This window comes from Pieris rapae, chromosome 8, assembly GCF_905147795.1.
Source record: "Pieris rapae chromosome 8, ilPieRapa1.1, whole genome shotgun sequence".
NCBI classification, from domain to species: domain Eukaryota; kingdom Metazoa; phylum Arthropoda; class Insecta; order Lepidoptera; family Pieridae; genus Pieris; species Pieris rapae.
This window is the reverse complement of record NC_059516.1, coordinates 8273912-8296580: the sequence shown is the minus strand read 5'-3', so window position 1 is coordinate 8296580 and position 22669 is coordinate 8273912. Positions and strand designations below refer to the sequence as shown.

Genomic DNA, 22669 nt, shown 5'->3' with positions numbered 1-22669 from the left:
ATGTACATATATATAGTATGTACAATTTTGGTACAAAAAAATAATGTAGCTTATACTATACATATGCCAATCGCAAGTTTAGCGAAGTTATCTATGGTTGAGATTAAATCGAAATCGAATCACGAAATAGTATATACGAATTACGAATGCCAATTGCCATTTGTTATTTGTCCCTTGCCGGTTACAAACATTAATTAATGTTTTTGATTAACAAGTCTTTCTAATTTGTGGATCAAGTGAAAATAACTGAGAATCAGATTACAAAATTAGGTTTTATTGTCTAAATCTAACAAAACTAAAAATGGATAAAAGCAAGGAAAAGGAAGAGCAAAGCATAATGGATAAATCCATGAGATCAGTTTTTGGTGTGTTATTATTTACAAAACAACCGCATTACAAGTTAACAGTTTCTTATATATATAATGTTATCTTTGTTTTTAGTCGGAAATATACCATATGAGGCGACTGAGGAAAAATTAAAGGATATATTTAGTGAAGTTGGCCCAGTACTTTCCTTTAAATTGGTGTTCGATAGGGAGACTGGAAAGCCAAAAGGTTATGGTTTTTGTGAATATAAAGATCAAGAGACGGCTCTAAGTGCCATGAGAAATTTGAATGGATATGAAATTGGTGGAAGATCATTGAGAGTAGATAATGCTTGTACTGAGAAGTCTAGAATGGAAATGCAGGCTTTGATGCAGGGTCCACAGGTCAGATTCTTTTTTAAAGTTGCGAAATCCATATTCACAAAATCTTGATTATAAGTCAGATTATAAGTCATAATGATCATTTTTGCTCAAGACTTGTGAATAAGCTTTGTTGCAGAAAAGATCTCGTAATAATTTATATTATTAACTTAACCAAACTAAGGGTAAAAATAGTTAGATTAGGGGTTTCTGTAAAATTTTAATGAATTTAAGAAAAAGAAACCCTCTAATCTTTTAATTCCTTGATCATTCAATATATTTTAGAAATCTGGTATTGCACATATTTAAAGGGTCTTAATGCCTGATATCCCTTAATATTATACAAAATTTTATTTATAGGTAGAGAATCCATATGGTGACCCTTGTGACCCAGAGAAGGCACCTGAGGCCGTGAGCAAGGCTGTGGCAACATTACCTCCTGAGCAAATGTTTGAGCTTATGAAGCAGATGAAACTTTGTATCCAGGTAGGTAAAGAATCATTGAAAAATGTTTTAGTTTTAACAATAACATAAAATTAAGGCCCCATAGATATCTAACTAAAAATTTTGATGTTTTCAGAATAACCCAACAGAAGCAAGAAATATGTTACTTCAAAACCCACAGTTGGCTTATGCCTTGTTACAAGCACAAGTTATTATGAGAATTGTTGATCCAGTCACAGCTGTAGTAAGAATTACTTTAATTATTTTATGCACTACCAAATATTTTCATGGTTTATTTGTCTTAGTTATTTTTAAACTACACCGACTGTGGGTAAGATTTAGAGATCGGACTAATTACTTAGTCATAGTGCTAAGACTTGACTATGAAAATTTAACAGGATTTATTTTCTGTAGTACCTCAACATGAGTTTAATTTGTTCAATAACTTTTCTTGTATGTCAAATTGCTTCTTTCTCAAAGCAATTTTCCCAATTGAATTTAATTGAAATGCCAGTAATCCATTATAGAACCCAAATCACCACTTGAGTTGTTTTTGAATAAGAAGATGTTTTTATGTTATAAATCAATTGACATCATCTTGTTCTTTTGTCAATGGGTTACTAAAATAAATAAAATCTGGAATGAATTTGTATGATCAATCTTTTTCAGAGTATGTTACATCCTAGTAACCCACTACCGCCACTACTGCAGCCGGGAGACAAACCACAAAGTTACAACCCACCACCACCACAAATGCCAGGTACATTCCTGTTATTACACAGCATACAGGGACTTTATAATTAAAAAAAGATAGGATAAATTATTAACATTTCTCTCAGAATATTTTTAATCAATTTTCATATGCATAAAAAGTTTAGCCACCAAAAAATTTTAAAACTAATTTTAAACTAATACTCATGGTTATATTCTTTACTAAAGATTTACATTGATAACAAAAATAATGGTTACACGGAAATATTGCAACATTTCTCTCGGCAATGAATTGAAAACAAACAAGGATATTTACTTAATGCATTGATGTCAATAAAAACCTAGGTCTTCCAAAAATAAATTGTCATAAATTTTCCTTTGATAGATTGCTTATGTTCTAAACTAATTGATGCGTATGTGTATGTGTATATATCTCCTGGTATTGTTTTAGAATGTTTAAATTAATAAATATAACACCTAAGATACTATACTTTTTTTTATAATACAGGGGGCAAATGGGCTCTTACTATATGTACGATGTTATATTTTTTATACTATTTTTAATTTCAGTACAACAACCCCCACTTCTGAATACACCCGTGCCACCTCCCAATCAATATAATCGTAAGTGATTCTTTTAAAACTTACATTACATAAGTGATGTTATGTGCCATGTTGGTAAGCTTAGGTTAGCCAAATATCCAGAGACTATTTCAGGATCAAACTGTCATCTGTCAAAATTTACATTAACATACATTTCATATGAAATCGTATGTACCGATGGATAAAAATAACGGCATTAGCTTGCAATTAGCTTGCAAAATAATGTAATTGTTTATATGACTCATTATTTTAAAAATCTACAACTTAAGAACTACCCCATATAAAGGCACCCTTTGAAAGCACATTATCAATTATACAATTTTGTACATGAGATTCCCAGTCTAACTGACCATTACGTTTTTGGTAATCAATCTCAACCCTTACTTCTCATGTGTAGCTCGTCCAAACATGGGTATGCCTCCGATGGGAATGGACGTGGACCTTCGAAGCTCTCGTGCCTTAGACCAGGACATGCGAAGTTTACCACCAGTAATGCCTGGACCGGTACCGCCGCCTTCGCAAGAGTCAGTATAAATATTATCATTAGTAACTTTGAGATTGCTTACGCTAAATTTCTGTATAAATGTTTAATCGCTGCTACTCTGTAACTTATGAAATTGATCCTGACTTCTACTGGCTATTTGGCAGTATGAAGGTGTAATTGAGTGTTATCTGATTAAGCATGGCTTTAATACGCCATTTTGAGTAAAATAAATTGTATATAATCATTCATTAATAATGTTGATTTTTATACATCGGTAATCATGTCGATTAGTCGTATCGACGATGCTATACCGTGCTTTTGAATAATGTGTTTTTTAATTCTCATACTGTCTTAGTGTGTATTTCCTTTACTGAAGAATTGCAGAATGATAACTAACATGTAAAAAACAGGACGTTTGTTTACGTGTTTTAAGCATTGTTGGTCAAGAGAGAGGTGCAACGCCATTTTGCTTAAAATAGCGTTTTGGCATGTTCTTGAAATTATAATTGTTTTTAAATATTACCGAACTCAAAAACTATCGAACGGATATTTGTAGGTTTTGCAAGCTAATTTAATTCCTGAGAACTTTGAATAATTGTATAATTAAATATGGTTTGCTGTAAATTTACTTATGACGATTATTGTTAAACAAAAAGATTATTTTTAATCGTCAAAAATCTTGCCATGCTAGCGAAGCTGCGGAAGCTAGTAATCATATAATCTATATACTTATGTTTAAGACCTCCTCAAACTACGGAAAGTGCCTTGGAGAGGTAAGATCTCTCTATGATAGATGTTTTATATTGCACTGTAGTTGTAATGCATACATGTCAAACTTCTTAAGAATTATTTGTTCCCGGTCATGCTTATTTGCACACATTTTTACTGCATAAATTATGCATCTCCATAATTTTATTGCAATTTTCAAATAATTTCATGCATCTTTATTGATTTCTCTTTACATTATAAATAAGTCCATAAACAAGTATGACAGATCACAGACTAGATCATTGACAAGTCTATGGTTTAAGTGTAGTCTGAAAATTGCATGATTACTTTATGTACGAAACAAAACAGATTCAAAGTTTACTCCATTAAGAGGGTATCGAATCACAATGATATATGCCAAATTTTTAAATTGTAATTTAAGTAGTCAAAACATTTTTAAACAACTAATGATATAATTGATTATATAGGATGTTCCCTCGGGATCCTCGTCTAGCAAGCATGCAAGGTTTCAACTCGGATCCGCGAGTGAGACCCAACGATCCCAGAACACAGACCAAGATGCAACAACCACGTAAGTATACTATATAATTGACGTTGAAGATTTTTTGTAACTTTTTGGATTTTATTTATTCTGGATTGTAAAATACTCCTTTTAAAGCAGCAACCATAGCATTGACTAAGGAGAATTTCATGTTTGAAATTTGATTAAGTTGGCCAGATTTTGTATTTTACTTTGATATTTTCAGAAAAGTGCCAAAAAGCCAAAAAAAACAACTTTTGCGGTAATTATGTTTTCGCTTTTGTTGAGTGGGCACGTTTACCTTCTAAAACTATCTAACTAACTTCAATTACAAACCATGAATATTTTTTGTAATGTCTAGTTAAACCCTTTAAAGGATTAGGTTTTCAGTCTTAAAATGACCTCTTCTGCCTACCGCCGGAAATAGCTGCTTATACACATATATTAATAACGACCAACTAACTGTATTATAATTTTTATTTTAGTTTAGTTTTATTTATTACATATATTTTTAGTGTTACATATAATTTTGTTTTTTAGTTAATTTGTACTTTACTCTCAGTAGGTATTTCTCTTTTTCCATACTTGGAAGAAATCGGTTATTATTTATTAGTAATAAGGCTGTATTCTAATAACATGTATCATGTGTTTTTAATATGTAAGGTAACGAAGTGTAAATAAATTAGTGATCAAAAACAAGTGCATAAATATAAAATTATTTTCAGCTCCCCAAATGCCGCCGGGAATGCCAAGTGCCGCGCAAGCAAGAACTATTCAAGGAATACCTTCTGGGGCCTCTGACCAAGAGAAGGTTAGAACCTAATAACATTTTACTACCTTTGTATATTCTTTCTACGACTTAGCTTTAGGAAACCTTGTAGCCTAAGTTAAATGGTAAAAGCCTTCATAGTGTTTCAAATCCCGCGATATACTTGCTTGAACATTCTCGCTTTAAAATTGTCTTAGATAAAAAAATGGACATATTTCGGAAACAAAAGGCTGATTCCAATTATTTACTAAATTACCAATCGAGATATAACGATGTTTTTCTTACGCTAGTTAAATTGTTTCAGGCTGCGTTGATTATGCAAGTACTCCAGCTGTCTGATGAACAAATCGCTCTCCTTCCGCCGGAACAGCGCTCCAGTATTTTGATGCTTAAGGAACAGATTGCGAAGAGTACTCAACGTTAAAATTGTGCTTGTCAAATAAGTAATAAACTGTTTATAATGAATCGTGTTTTTTTTTGGAAGTTTTTGTCTATTTTTAATAGGTTAGATTTTAATATGTATTTTTATTATTCAATATCTTATTGAAACTGTAAGATGCCACTGTTTTAATAATGGTATCGACTCGAGATAACAATCCGCAAATGATAAAGTGAGAACTGTTGTAGTAGAACACTTAAAAAGCCGAAATGAAAATACACTATAATTGATTTTAATGGAACCTTCCTTATTTCGCTTAGTACTAAACATAAAGGCGTTCTCACTTTTTATCCCTGTTGTAACGAGAACCGCATCTGTTTATATATAACTACATATAATAGGATATATCCCAATATTTTACACTTATCTGTGGCAGTTCGTGAAAATATGGCGGGCTAAGTCTTGTAGCTTGGCTTGTACTTTAAATATGATATTTGAAAATTAAGTTTGACACTTGAGAGATCCTAGTTTTGAGATTTTACTAGAATAAAACTAGTTTATAAAATAAGAATGAGTTTTTTAAAATAACTATAAATAAAGCATGAGGCAGAGTCCCAATATAGGATAGGCGTGCTTTTTGTAGTGGTTTTTAGCGCTGACATATTGTATTCGTTTGCTAAATTCTGGACGAGGGAATGATCCTCTATTTATTATCAGAAAAATCTTTATTATTAGGCAAATATAAATGCGTCTGTTAGTGTTACATTTTTTACGAATTCGTTTTTCTTCTTTCATATTGAGTATAAAATCGAATGTTTCGGCAAAGTTCGTAAGTATGGTGCGTGTTTACAACTAAATATGGCTAGGTGTTAGCGTGTCCATCGATGCATTCGTGGCCTTTAAGTTCATTAGTAAAAAACAATTCACGACATTGTGAACATAAATTGGGATATCCATAATCTTATAATGCAAAGATTAAAAATAGAATTTGGCAGTTTTAAAATACAGTTAATTTTGAATTTGAATGAAACTACAAACAAAGTTTCATAATTATATGAGATACTCAGGTATATTTTTCATAGATACAATAATTTAAAATTTTGTTTTAAATAAGCTTTAGAGGCCACAGTAATTATTTAGTGGAGCTTTTAGTTGTTGAATCTGGTTAGCGCGTGTCGAGTGAAGACATTGCGCGGGTGTCAGTCCTCCATACTACACGCCAGTTGTTACGTAAATCTTTGCAACCGCGGTTAAAACTCGAAGTGTTTTAACATCAAATACTCAATGTCAAAGAAAATTATTTATTTTATTTCGTATTAATAGTGACTGTTGCTCTTTAAGATCAAAATGATCACCAGAAAACTATGTATTTTATTTTTGGCGGCTATTGTTTCTCAATCTGGTAAGTACTGGTTGGTATAATTATAAAAAATGTTTTTCAGTATTTTGTTAGACTATTATTTTTGAAAACTAATTAACTACTTACTTATGTTACTTAATTCGATATCCGTTAAAGAAGTTTTATTTAAGTGTATAGTAGGTGAACCAAAAAATATAATTATCTACATATTAATTGTCTATGAGTATATTACACAATTCTACATTGTGTTTTTAGAGAAACTATTTTCTCTGGAAGGGAAGTGATTATTAGTGACAGCAGCCAGTAGCATTCAGTGATTTCTGTCTAAAAAATTTAATTTTCATTATAGGTTAAATAAATAGGTAAAGCTACTATATTAACAAATTAAAGTATGTATTGAGAAAAAGAGAAATATCTAAAATACACGTTACGAATATTTGAATGTATGATTTTTGCTAAGACTTTGTTGATGTGAATTGCCAAGTTTTTCAAGTTCCCAATTCAATTTAAAATAACATAAATCGTTTCTGACAATTTTCTAACTACCCTCCTTTAAACATAATTCAATATTTTAATATTGGGATTACGATGTACACATAACGGCCCGCCTAAGTTAGATTCACTTCACGAGGCTTCAAGCTGTAACTGCTACAGGTATTAGTTGTAAAATTGAAGTTGGTCGAAGTCTCTTTGTCAAAGTTTGTCGCAGTAATATGATTAAATACGCACGTACTTCTGTTTAAAAAGCATAGATTAATAACATAAACTTTAACTATATCAATAAATACTGAATTCAACTGAATTCGTATATCATACATATTATTCGTTATAGAGTAAATAATACTAACGTTACGTTACGTTATAATTAAATAAATAAATAATAAATAAGATAAAAAAAAAAGTAATTTTTATATTCGACATACAAAACACTTATTTTTTTAGTTTGTACCCAGCTATAATATTAATTAAAAATACCCACATGTAAAGATTATACTTCTTGTAGGGAGCTCTGAAGATGGTATTAGAAGAAAACGCGTGCGTGCAGACAGTGCTGCCGTGAGAGAGCCGCCTCAAGCATTAGATGCTCCCGAGCCAGAAGTCAAAACCGCATCAGCACCTAGTTCTTTTCTCAGCCCCTCAGTTAAAGAGTACCTTGAACTTGGAATGGCCATACCTGGTAAGTTGTTCAACAACTATGAGTTAAGGTCGTCTAGATTTTTATTTTTCATGTAAATCCCTTATCAAGTTTACACCGGATACCTAAAACTTTAAGAACCATGTAAATTGATAATTTTATAACCGTGAACGAGTTTTATAGATTATATTACTTCCTGGTTCACATTAAGATAGTCTAACATTTAGAATTTTGATATTTTCCATTAAATTGATGACCTCGTCTGATTTATTGATACAGGATTTATAAACATTCATGAATGCAGACATGGAAATGATTATTAAGTCTTCTAACATCTTTATGCATTAATCAATTTTACATTATTTTGTGTACTCGTATTGAAATATAATTTTAATGGTACCAAGGCGTACATTTGTCTTATAATATACAAGTTGTGCCTCATCCATAGTTGTTCGGTCGATGTTATGTAACCTCCTTCATTTATTAGTTTTTTTTTAATTTATTAAAATAGAGTTTAGGGGTTTAGTAGGTGGGATATCGTTATAGCGAGTTCCTTGTGCAAAAATGCATTTCCCGCATTAATAAAACGATAGTACAGATTACTTATTAGTTTAATACCGAATAAAATAATTTAATTTTTAATTATATTTACAAGAAATGTACCTACATACATTCGTACGTTTTATCTTGGATAAAAGTAATTTCTAACAACAGCTCGAAGTATGAATAATCAAATGTTAAAGAAACTCATGTACACTACATATACATTAGCCTACTTTAAGAAATTACCACATAGGTGGTATCTTAAGCGGTGATATAATTAGCATCATAACTGAATCACGTTTAAGGATTGCGACCTTACCATAGTTAAAGGCGCATCTCGATTTATATGACCTTCGCTTAAGAGCGGCAGGGTTTTGTCATAGACAATTCTTGTTTGACAAAAAGATAAGAAATTCATATTTTTTCGTTACTAGAGTTAATTATACCATCAAGAATCTTACCACCTTCGTTGTGTATTAATCAATATTATATTGTATTACACAAACGTATTTTGCATACAACTTATAGAGTCAACACGAATTCTTCAAACGAAGTATGTTCTTTATTTACGCTTGGTTTCAGATACGCCGACGAATTTCTTTATAAATTACCATAAAAACATTGTTGTTACTATTCGTTACGTAAACTATGTAATTCTACATATTGTTTGAGCTAAAGGCACGGATGGAAATTACTTTTACTAACTGTATACTGAATTATCTTCATAATATCCAGTTTACGATCTTCTTGGTTTGTATTAAACCAAGAAGATGGTAGACACAGAATACGCATAATTATATCTACATTCAGTTTCCAACTTCAGAACAATCACTTCTAAATTAAACATGATATATAGTCCAACAGAGAGAACAAAGCGTAGAAGAATAAAAATACTAAAATGTTTGTCTTATAAATACGATCAATCTATTGATAATGCAAAAACGTTTTTAATCTTCCGTTAACCTACTTACCTTATCAATGCGAACCTTTGACTTTGCATCGCCTTACCTGCCTCAGGCGGTATAACCTTTACACTGTTTGCACATAGAATATATTATTTGAATCCACCGCACCCACGAATTTGCAGCCTTGAGCTAGGTATATTGGCTGAAGCTTAATTGAGCTTACAATCGTGCCCGATCTACAACCATTGTAATTTAATAGTACGCTATGTCAGTGTCACTAAGCACATGTTGCAATCATTTGTACTTGAGTCCTGATATTGCTGCACGGGCTGTCGTTCTTCCAAGGGCTTTTGTCTTTCCATCACAACAAAAGAAAAACTGTTTCGTTTTGATATTGTTATCAAAGCATATCGTGTTTTTCAATATTTTACAAGATTTATTTGCAGCATAGATGTCATTTAACTATATATATTAACTGACATATTAACCTTTTTTATTACCTACTTCTAAAACATCATATATTCGTCTCTTAGTCTTCCTAGACCATGATAATTCAACAATGTACCCACCACGCATTGAAAATGACGCACACGGGCTATGGAACCGTATTATGTTCAAAATATTTGAATATAGGTAGATCTATACATACGTGTAGGGTGATTGTTGTCAATAAACATTTAGTTCACGTTATGGGCGCTACTGTGGCGTATATTTCAAAGAATATTAACCAGTGCTGTTGCAAAACTATTTCAAGTTCATTGCAGAATTGCACATCTTGCGTTCAGTAGCATAGGTTTGCGTGCTAATATTAAGAAATCTGTTTATTGGCGAGTAATAGATAAATGCTTATCAATGACTATGTGTGTCAGTGACAACTGTTGAATAATTTTTTCAGTTAATTAATAAATTAATTGCTTAAAACCGTCCTCAATAAAATTAACTTCAGTAATTAGTAGGTAGATAAAGAAGGCATTGTAATCTAAATGGTACGATTAACAAAATTATTAGTTTAGGGCTGAAAGAAGAGACTGTTTTCCTGATTAAATCTATGGTCAAGCTTTTCAATATTTTCTAAATAGGGTAAGTTATTAGGTCTGCCTTAACGGATCTGTGTTTTAAGAATTCAAATGATGCCCAATGTTTTCATTTAGGATATATGTAAAATTATTTTGAGTATGACCACAGAATCTAACCAAATCCAAAAAAAATGTAACATTAACAAGTTTTATTTAGTCCCTTTTTTGGGACGGAAGTGTACCTATTTTCTACAAAAAAATATTCAATATTTTATTAGCTCATTTTGTGCATTTTTATTTATAATAAATTATGTTAGTCTTAAGTAAACTGCCGTGACATTCTGACTGCACTCGGGGTCATAATGACGACGCCAATGACTAATTAGTCATCGTATATTATCGATGAGTAAAGATTTATTTAAGAGTAGATCGAATAACAAAAATAACAGGTATAAAAATATTTCACTGCTCTGTGAGAAGACTCATAGCTTATAAACATAAGTTCGTCATTTGAATTTGGAACACAATCCTTAACCTTCAGATTGTACATTTTTGGGACTAAAAACTATTACTGCTATACTGGGACGTGGAACGTACGCTTAACCACTATAGGTAAGCCTGTGTGTATATGCTGGAAATATGTAAAAACTACTAGATAAAAACTGTTAAGTAATGTAATCTTCGTATGTTAATAGTTAATGTATGGTAAGAACGTAAAAAGTATAAATAAGACTTACCAGAAATGTCATTGCTAGTTATAAGTATTGTTAAAATGTCCTGATCTTATGAAATTATCAAACATTAGCTATTAACGTTACGCGTTAGAAATTAAATAATGCGACGTTGCCGAACTTACCAGCGGCAGGAGATATACCTAATGAGTCGAATAAATAACATCCCATTTATTTGTTAATATTCGATTTTCAAAATTGAATTAGTATTTTATGTTGGCATTATTTGCGTCAATGATTCTTATTCATTATTGTAGAATTTTCGTATTTTACTAACAAAATTATCTTTTATATTAATAACGTAGGTGTCAAGTCTATAAAACACATTATTAAATGATTTTTCCAAGTTCCGTAGGCGTGAGAAGATGATATTTCATTATCGGAATCTGCCTGACTCATACACTCAACACCATTAGTTTTTTATTCTTAAAGTATATTTATGTATATTAAAATGAGTAAAATATTGTAATTTTTACTTCGGAATGAGGGTCACCTACCCTCATTCCGAAGTAAAAACATTTGGATTAAACAACTAATAAAAGTTTGTAAGAGAACACAGAACTACATAGCACTAGTTCGATTAAAGGTTTAATATTCAACAGGATATCTATTATTAACGCTGTTATCTTTAGTCCAAGCGCGAAAGATCTTCTCCAATTACATTTAGTCCAGTGTAATGATAATATCCTCCAGAGTGATAGCGCAGGATTATTACACACAAGTGTGCTGTCTTTTCTATTCTGTCACTATATGTAACTAATGTTACTGAACAAACCATATTAATAATTAATTGTTAATCTATATAACGAAGTTTACACATTTATTAGAACTCGCTATCCTTACGCATTGCGATTTTCCTTTGTTTTTTTATTTCTATTAACAAGGTCACTAACCTTGTAGCTATTTAGCGCGCCTATCCTAACTATTTCCTATATAATTTGCCGGAAACAAAGTGAGTCAAACCCATTCCTGGGGTTTTAGACAAATGTATTTATATGTTTTATTTATATGTATTGTTCTCGCTTATGTAATAAATCATTGTTTGAATGGTAAATATTTCATTTAGAACACAGTATTAAAAGCACGGAATAAATAATATATGAGAAGAAAAATATGGGCACCGCCTACCGCCCATATGTTTAAACAACACACTATGGATTTTAATTTGTGGTATAATAACAGATTTAGTACCAATTCAACCGTTGCATTGAATTTTATCTATTATCTTCTAAATCCCGGAAATAATTGATTAAAAATGTCTATTGAATACGTGAATTGATTGTTTCGTAATCTAGTATTACCTAACGATTACTCGTATCGTGTTTTTGTATGATGACAATGTAATCTAACAGCTCCATATGTAAGACGTATTGTTTTATTTTTACTTAAATTAATGACAAGGAAATATCGTTATGATTACATTGACAATTAAACTTGTAACAGAGGGTTCGATTTACTGTAAACAATTATTTATCTGCTTGAGAAGCATACACCTATTTGCTATTCGAAAAATATCTAAATGGTTACAATTTTTGGGCATAAGACAGTCAAAGACAGACAGTTGAAAACTTTAAGGAGTTTTTCGTGATTGAAATATGTATCTATAAGTCAACCAATTTTTAACATAAATCTTGAACTAAATAAAAATATACTTCTAAAATAAAGATTGTCATATAGGTAGTATTTTGTTGAACTTTGTAAATAACAGAATATTTATTTCGTATTTTAAGGGGCTATGAAACTGGTAAACTTAAGGAGCAAGAAATACAGATTGTAAATTAAGAATTAAGCAATAAAAATTTAAATTTAGCTGGCCTGCAACACAAAGCTCTACTTCATCTTAAAAACATTCGTGATGCATTAATGTATCACTTATATTTGAAGGGAATTGCTCGATAGTTAAGTAACTAATTAAAAAGCATGACTATATAATTCTACTTAACACGTATAAAAGAAAGTCTATTATATAAAGATTTAATTAAATTAACATATGGATTTTATATTATTATTCTGTAAATGAACATGTTTGCATTCGTTTGCATCACATTGCGTTTACATACCTAGGTGCCTAGTTGCGACATAAACTTTAACTATCATCTATATATATTATTAAAATGCTTTGTGAAACATTTGTTTATGTTCTTCGTAATATTTCTAGAAGGTAGAAAATGTTTTGGTCGTGAAATAGATTTAACATATACTGTTTTTTTTAATGTTAACATACTGTGTGTACATTATTTGTATCTATGTCGTAGCTAGCCTTTTCAATATACGTGCAAAGGTATGATATTACTCGTTAATCTTTAATACATCTCACATTAACCTATCACTTGAATCGAATGAATCGAAATTGAATCGATATATAGTAGAAATTTAGTTAGAAGTACCTTACATTTTAAAAATGTTTTCTGTACAATCCGGTCTATCTGGTTGAAGATGGCTTACCTGTTATTGTTTTGAAAACACGTTTCTGCAATAATATTTAAATACTTGATGCCAAATAAGGTTTCGTTGGGTAGGAAATATTCGGATGATGCGTTAGAACGAAAATTCTAAATTTTTATTCCTTTTGAAATAATTTACTAGATATATTGTAGATATTTATGTTGTAAAACATCCTAATGTGTTAGAGACATATTTATGTTTCCGTTCCATTCATTATTAGTTTTTAAGGATGACATTAGCCATTTGTGTCATACGTACGTGAATTATAATCTTTTATAATCTAAAAAAAATACGAAGAAGAAAAGAAAAGATGTAATTATAATCTGAAAAATACAATGACTATAAATAACACAAAATTATAGTGTATAGAATTTACCTTTCCTTATAATTACGGTAACTTGCACTCTCAAAAAACAGTGTTTATAAAAGAATATTTCGTAATACATAGCTCGCGCAGCAAGTGAGAGATTATGCAATGGTTAAACATGGACATGACAAGGTTATTGACGTGATGTAAAATGCAGGTTTATGTTTCCTTAATAAAGAAAACTTGAAAAAACGCGTCAAATAAGAGAATATAGTACAAATTGTTTAGTTATACATATAAAGTACTGTTCTACGTACCACATTTTTTGTTTGCACCAATAAGCTTGTTCATAAAGCGGCTAAAATCGTCATCATCAAAATGCTGTCAACTTAAGATCTCCTTCGGGCTTTCTATTGATGAAAAATAAGAACCTTCGATTTTTAAATTCGTGCAACAAATTAGTCTATTTCATTGTCAATGTGAATAATTTAATATGAATTACGATGCCATCTCAAATTATTACATAAACGTGTCGGTGATGACCTTGTTGCTAACCTTAGCGTCTGTATTGTTGAGGCATTTTTATTATACTTTTGTCAATCTATTATTAAAAAAGGTAAATTATTCTCACGAAATTATATGGTAGACGATAATCATTTGTTATTTCAAATATTAGAATAAAATAAACTACAGAACTCAGCTGTCACTTTTCATCTCAGCGTCAACAGAATTTGACAGAAAGAGTATGATTTAGTTTTTATAAGGGTTTGACTGTTAAACCAAAAGTAGAGTATTTATTTAATTGATTAGATAAAATTCGAAAGTCGAATGTGTCAGACGACTTTATCTATTTGATTGCCTCTCATCATAAAAAAAATTTTCATCATAAATTTATTTCATTATATTTATGTACCAAACAATATAATTATATCCTTCAAGTAAATTAGGTAAATATAACAGCATTGTTGCATAACCTTTAATTAAAATTGCCAGTTGTTTTACACAATATAGTACGTTGCGACATTTATATTATTGATTGTATATCAATAGAAAGGAGAGGATATCAGCAATGGCAACGTTACGAAAATTATTTTGCCACAAGACGATTACATATTTGCATCATGATATATATAGTACGAGCTGATAAAAATAATTGAATAAATACTATACATAATATATTTAACAGTCTTGTATGATTAAAGGCCCTCCCAAATTTTCTGTTATATTTCTTTTAGCTTATTTTTAGAATACAGTTTTCGATTGAAATATTTTATTCATTAGTTCAAATACACATAATAGCTAATATTGCTTGTGTAATGTCGACTATTTAGGTAGGTCATTTCCGCCCGTAGGTTAAAGGTTACCAGAAATTTCTTCAATAACTGAAAGCAATATTCACTAACATAATGTTGTACCTACGTGTATACAAACTTCTACATACTAAAAATTATTATTCATTACTAATTGTGTATAAATGTCTTGTATGTTAAATATATTAATAATTACCCATTATTAGAAAATGTTTGACTATGAAGACAAAGTTAAGATAATTTATTTGTAGTAGGGTGGACTCAGTTTCCGCCTTAGACACACATTTGTTCCATACTGGCATATCAAGCCAGCCTTCAGCAGCTCATGTTTCCGCCCTTATCTATAGGTCTAAGTATGTCTTCTCGTTAAAAAGCCATAGCTACGTAATCCAGGACTATTTGGGTGACTGATTTCTCTGCGTATTTGAGATTATTTTTGTTTTTTTAAACAGTAATTGTTTTACTGCATAAGAATAATTTTCAAATTTTGTACCAGTGTCGTTTGATTCTGAACATTTAGATTTACATGTAGTCAAAATCAATAGAGCATGATTGTTTAATCATATACTCAATCAATACTGTAGACTTTTATAGTCATTATAAGTACTTCTTAAGCCCGCATAAGATGTTGTAATTCCTTTTGTTTGAAACGCTGTGGTTCGGGTGCAACTTATATCTAACATTTAAGCGGTCAGTCGAGTGAAAGTAACTTCGAATGAACTTTCCATATCATCGCAGAGATTTGCTGGCCTATTAAGGCTTTAGAATTACAAGTAAACTTTAAGATGACTTAGTTATTTGTATGGGCCTCAAATTATTATTATTTTTTTGCAAATAATGTATTCTCAAACAATATTTTCCGGCAGTCTCCATAAGCGATATATTCTATCTTATTAGAAGCGTAAGTAATGATGATTTAATTAATAATTCGCGTAAGTATATTTTACCAGAAATGCGATTTGAAAATTAAACAGGATACACAAAAAGATAATGATTTATGGTGAAACTACAAATGACTCATACTGAAGACATCAACGCGCTATATTCAACCGAAGATTATATATATCTTCGGTTAAATAAAAATTAAAAAATAAAGTATATAGTATAGTTAATGTTATAAAGTATAATAAAGTTATAAAGTTGAGTTTTGAGAATCCGATAGTATATATGCAATAAAGCCTGTTTCTGGTATAATTGATTATACGGAAACTAAATCAGTAAAAAATAAATTAAATTTTACTTGTTTAAAATTAATTGTATATTTATTTAAACTTGAAGGTGTACCTGTGGAACATCGTAATATAATTAATAATGCAAGTGTAGAAACATATTGCACATATACAGTTTGTCTATGTATGCTTGTGTTTTAAGACGTTAGGTACATAAAAATGTATATTAAAATAGGTTTATTTCTTATTTTTGTTGGTTTATATTAATGCTCATGCTGCTGATAATGTTTATATCTCTGTAGCACTAACATACAGTGTGTAATATATACAGACATAATTGACTTTTTATTAAAAATTTAAAGTGTTGTGTAGCAGTAGCTGGGATACTATAAATATATAATTTACAAGCAAATCTATAAGCAAATACATATGTATATGATAGAGGACCAATCTTTCTTTTTAATTTATTTTCTAATTATTAATTACTTAAGATGTCATGTGGAACATAGTGTAAAACTTGGTGATTGAAAAGAATGGCGGAGAGTTTAATACAGTTTAATGAAGTGGCAGAAAATATAAAATTAGAAGCATTTTGTATATATTTCTTTATTCACGTTCTTAACTGTATATCGTGTTACCTATATGAATAAATGATTTTGAATTTGGAATTTTGGATATAAGCCTATATATATTTATATATATTTAATACCTTGATCATATGTTTCAGGAAAACCGGGAATTGATTATCCGTTGCTAGGCGCAGTGCCCTATACAAACTTCTATTGTGATGAACAAGCATACCCCGGCTTCTTTGCTGATATGGATACACGGTGCCAAGGTGGGTACAAACAAAAGGTTTTATCAGTAAATTAACTTCTTAATTATACGTAAAATCTGTATAAGTTGTTATAGTCCTTATGAAGCATGTGGTAGATTTATTTCTCAGTGGGCGAAACAATAAATCCAATAAGCCAAAGTCACCATGGTTACCATTTTTTTTTTGTAAAATGTACATACGGGTTTATAACAAGGCCCAACTTATGAAAATTCATAAAAGTGTTATTAGAATGACTTCATGAGTTCGAAATAATAATATTATGTATATTGTTAGTATTAAAAATAGCTTCCATAAACTTAAACTCTATACAATGCGTAACGAAAGACTGTGGGAATAATTTTCAGTGTGACCTTGACATTTCTTAATGGTTAAGTTAGATTACGTTCAGAACCGAATCAAAACGGTAACGCCTATATGTAACATGATTAATTACGTTTTTAGTAATTGCTAATGGGATTTTGTATATGGCCTCGTGGTAGCAAAAATATGATGTGAAAGGAAATTATCAATAAAAAATATTTGAGTGTTAAATTTATATTTCGAAGATAATTAAGTTTGGTGGCGGTTTTTGTATGGATATGTTCAAATAAAACGCTATGTTTGAAGCTGGGTGACAACTGGCTTTAATGGTATAAGATATGAGCTTATAACTAACATAACAAGAGGGTAGTGTTCTGTTAACGCTAACAAAAACTAACTTGGATTACCTACGGCTTCATAAAACTAAATAACAATATCTTATTTGGCATTACCGAAAACGAGACAAATGTTTAAATACAACGTATAAGTGGTAAAAACCGGCTCATATTGGCTTCAAGTTTACCATAATTGTTTACATTTTGTTTACGCTTCTAATTATTAACTAACATATACATGTATATGTTACATAATTAATGTTAGGTTACGTACCTATACTTTATTGGACTTACAATTTGAAAATTATTTATGTATATAGGATGATAGAATAAGTATCAGACAGTAACGATTATTAAAATGTAATCGTCAAAAGATATTAAATTTAGAAATACGTATCTTAATATAATTTAGTTAGTGAACTTGATGTTAATGTTCAATAAAATTAAACGTGTTCTTTAGTTACCTTTTATATATTCTTATTACGAGTACATTATATTTCGTATGTATATACATTATTTTTATTATAAACTATATTAGCTTAATCCTTTACTTAAATAAAAGTAATGATTATTCAAGTTCGAAACATTTGAATTTTTATAAAACGAATGGCTAAAGATACACTATAGTATTAAAACCCGGGTGCCCGCATGAATCGATACAGATTTTATACTGTTAGCAATGTGTTTAGGAAGGTTTAGTTGTATTTATAGTTTAATTTAAATTAACAACTAATATTGTTTAAATTAACGCAAAATATCAATAAAATACATAATATACGACATGTGAAAGTAGTATTCATTGTTTGAAGGGTTTCAATCGTAATAAATTGGGTTTTATTTTTGACCTCGTTCGTACTCGTAATAGGATGCTTTAAGGTCATCTAATTATATTTAACAAAAACATTACAATAGTTGCATGTCGTGATATCCTGGTTGTCATAATTTAAGAACTTTATAAAAAAACCCATTAATCGATTTTTTATTAGTAGCTTTGTCTGCAATTGATATAAAATTAAAATTGATAATATTCGTATAAATACTTACCACTTGTCCTATATTGATATTTCTCAGGTAAAGTATGTATGTAAAGCTTCAAAAGACAGATGAGACGATCATCTTCTTTTTGGGTGTAGTTCGCTTTTGGGCAAGCGAACGATTCGAACCTACGACCTCTTCTTTCTCTCTCTTCTCTCCGTGTTAATTGGGCTTATAGAAAGACCTATTGCTTCTCACTGAACATACCAGGAGAGAGTCGCACGCTTATCCACAAGGCTTAAAAATGTTCATAAATGCTACTGATCTAATGTAAGAAAAGAAAAATCAAGTAACTCGAAAATATCTTACAGAGTTACTAAATCTCATGGAGTATTTACCACATTAATTAGTAACAATTTTAATGTAGGTTAAATTCCATAGAACCATGTAATATTATTTTTTACAAACATTTTTCTATTTGGCAATATAACTAGTTAAATGAGAACACTTATGTGGATATTATAATATCGCAAATAATCAATTATATTTTATCGTTTATATCGTTAAAAGCGATTTAGTTAATTAGACTTCCTGTTAAGATGGTGTCGATTGGATTTTTGATATTCGTGAAATTTACTATGATAATTACTCAAGGTTATTACAACATTTAGATGATTAACATGTTAAATATTATATTGAAAATACGGCGTTAAAAGAAAACTTTGGTGCGTTTGCAAAACAGAATTTTATGTTCTGTTCGAAATCGTTAGTAATTACCAATTTTTACTTACTTTATCAGGTGGATGACTCATTTCATTTAACACATAAATATTTACATACCGCATTTACTAGGTGGTAGGTACCTGCTAAAAATTTGTTTTAAAACAATATTCCGGGTAGGACCGCCCTATCACCTGATTTTGCAATCCAGTTTATCTATAAAACTCTAGACGTTCTTGATAGGGTTTTTATTGAGCGATATAAATAAAAATCTGTTACTTAGTAGACATTTAAATCATTCGGTTGAAAATGTTTAACATTTCAAAGATTTTTAACTAAGACTGAAACCAACCATATCATAGTCCCATTAGGAACTTGGACGTATATTTTTCCATTACAAATTTATTTATATATATTTATAGGTTTCTTACAAAATATCCCGAGTTGATTTCCCTGTTTATTTAAGTGTAATTTTATAAATATTTAAAATGCATAATTTATATTCACAGCGTGGCACTACTGCGATATAGATGGGCGGCAGGCGTCCTTTCTCTGTCCTAACGGGACGGTGTTTTCACAAGGTGTCGCATCTTGTGATTGGTGGTTCAACGTGAGATGTGCCCTCTCTCCAGCTCTCTACCCTCTCAATGCCCGACTCTACAGACGCAGGAAAAAGCAAAGAAAACCTAAACCGCACAGAGTGATTGACAAGAAGCTTATTGATGAAATATTTATATAAGTCTAGTCATAGTTCGTTTAGTTGTAAAAAATTAAATATAATTAAACTGGTGTTTTATTTGAAAAAATAAATAAAATCATAATTAATTTGATTGATTATGATCTCGATGATTTTGTGGTTCATACATAAGAACGCTTTCTAGTATCTAAATAGCTCTGGAAGGTGAGAATATATGATAGCATTGTTGCGTTCGTCTGTGATTTGAACGGATAAAAGAAAATAACATATGTCGCGTATCTGACTTAGTGTTGACCAATCGGAATCGAACGTTCTCTCTTTAAATCCAAACTGCGGGGCCTTTGTCGGGACTGATACTAAACACATCCCTGAAACTAAGTCGTCCTTATTATAAAAACGCATTAAAGCTAGTACCAATTTGTTCCCCTTTATTTTGCAAAGAAATAATATCGTAATCATGATAAAGAATACGGTAAATAATCCATGTTTCCTAAGGTCGAAGAAGTTTTATTACACTGTTTTAACTGATGTACTGGTTGGTTTTTACTTAGATGAAATGCAATATTAAGTTCCGAAGCAATATTTTTTCGATTTCAACGATTTTCGTACAATGTAATTCCAAGTTATACTTATGCCAATAATTTTTTTATGCGCAATTGTGTTAATTGTTTTTTAAAGAGAAGCAAGTCCTTAAAAGATGAACGAATATCGTGAATAGGAGTTGCTGTAATAATCTCTTTAGCCTATTCATTTCATAGACAATCCCAACTACTACTATATATACTATATCATTTACTTATACTTAAATCTCTATGCTCTACTTTAGAGAAGAGTGCAAGCAGAACCTTAGGGGAGCAATTCTTTATTTAATTTATTAACTTTCCACGTTCAATTACACAAGCTTGATATAGTACCTAATGGTGTGAAGGATACAATTTAAAGTAGAGCTATCATTTAGCGCTTAGGTAAGCTGGCATTGAAGATGTAGCAAATAAGGCGTTTTCTGGTGCAGGTGTGAATATCGTTACATAATAGTATGAAAACAATGTTTTGAATTAGTTCAATGCAAAATGTTAGAAATTATTTATCTAAAATGTAAAGCAAATTGAAATCGATAACCCTGGGCATCAGATAGACTAATTCTCTGTTTCATTGAAAATTGTCTGGTGGTTTAGTGGGAATACTAACAAAGTTAACAATTATGTGCTTACCAAATAGAAATGCCAACGATACGCCAAGAAAAAAACTATCCTAGGAATATAGGTATAATTCACGGACGTGGTCATAAAATTATACCAATATTCAATCTGAAATATCAACTTGACAAAAAGCAATTGATATCATTAAGATCAAATTTAAAATATTCTGATTTAATGTTAAATAATTTATTTTATTACAAGTATTTCAAGAATTAGACGAGTTATACCTGTTAATTCAATAATGATGATAATCTAAATCATTAAGTAAATTTGTCCTATAGGACGTCATAAAATTATTTATAAATACTACTTCTAAGCGAACTATATCAAGCGATTCTATATTATTTTTATTTTGTTCACACTACGTAGTGGAAATATATTGATTGCTAAGACGACCTGGAATCATATTGCCATAATTTTATGTAAGGTGCCATACTTCATAACAGATAAATAAATTCCAATTCTAGTATGGTGTAATTTGTATAACACAGCTTACGCAAATCCCTAAAAATGAGTGTCTTAGACATATATTTGATAACTAAAACTTTGTTACATACTTCGAACCGTTTTATGTTCCTTATAAAAGAATAATATAATATCTTGGGGTTATAGCAATATGGTATATACTATACATACGGTGCAATTGTGTCTCTGAACTCTTGAAATCGTATACCCAAAGTAATTTGAAGAGTCTGAAAAAATATTGAAAGGAATTTTAATGGCTTTTACTTAGGGTGATATAACATATCTAACTTTGGATTCTGTACCTGTCATTTGCTTTCATTTCCCTGACGAGCGAATATTAAAGGCGCACTCAACGGCAGAAATATAGAGCACAATCGGGGTTCGAACTTAAGATCTCGGAGATGACATTTATGACACTGCTCTATTTATTATATTTAAATATTTAGGTACATTTATAATCACAAGAAAATTGTAGAAAAAGAAAGATTTTATTTCTTTTCCTACGCAATATTTGGTTTATATTAAATGTTTACGATCTAATTTCTGAAGGATTAATTAATAATTTTTACCTAATTTTTACCAAAAGTACTTTTGCGCCACACGTTTAATCATCTATTATTTGTTGACACTTGACAATACGAATTCATAGTTGCATTATCTGCTGATTAATCGTGAGAGAGTCCCTGCAATGGTGATATTCGTAGACAATGTAATTTTTTCTTATTTAACAATATGTGTAAGTGAGAAAAATGTCTACTTACCTAATACATAAAAATTAAATTAAAAGACTAATTTATAAGGGGCAGTAAATTAAAATTGAGAATTTATCTTTATTTTCCAGTATCTTCACCAAATTCAAAATTCGTATTTTGCTTGGTAGTTTCATATATATAA

General features: G+C 30.3%; 2 protein-coding genes across 2 annotated transcripts; both read left to right on the top strand.

Annotated features, from left to right (window-relative positions):
* The first annotated feature begins 127 nt into the window (after positions 1-127).
* LOC110992206 (cleavage stimulation factor subunit 2 tau variant) lies at positions 128-5411 on the top strand. The gene is made up of 10 exons (XM_022257927.2): positions 128-365; positions 442-710; positions 1047-1172; positions 1267-1374; positions 1800-1890; positions 2412-2465; positions 2842-2968; positions 4125-4228; positions 4903-4988; positions 5251-5411. The coding sequence occupies exons 1-10, from the start codon at positions 302-304 to the stop codon at positions 5368-5370; spliced, it is 1149 nt and encodes a 382-aa protein (XP_022113619.1). The 5' UTR covers positions 128-301; the 3' UTR covers positions 5371-5411.
* A 1080-nt stretch (positions 5412-6491) lies between these two features.
* On the top strand, positions 6492-20767 carry LOC110992097. Its single transcript, XM_022257773.2, has 4 exons — positions 6492-6727; positions 7689-7862; positions 16974-17084; positions 19924-20767. The coding sequence occupies exons 1-4, from the start codon at positions 6673-6675 to the stop codon at positions 20151-20153; spliced, it is 570 nt and encodes a 189-aa protein (XP_022113465.1). The 5' UTR covers positions 6492-6672; the 3' UTR covers positions 20154-20767.
* The last annotated feature ends 1902 nt before the right edge of the window (positions 20768-22669 follow it).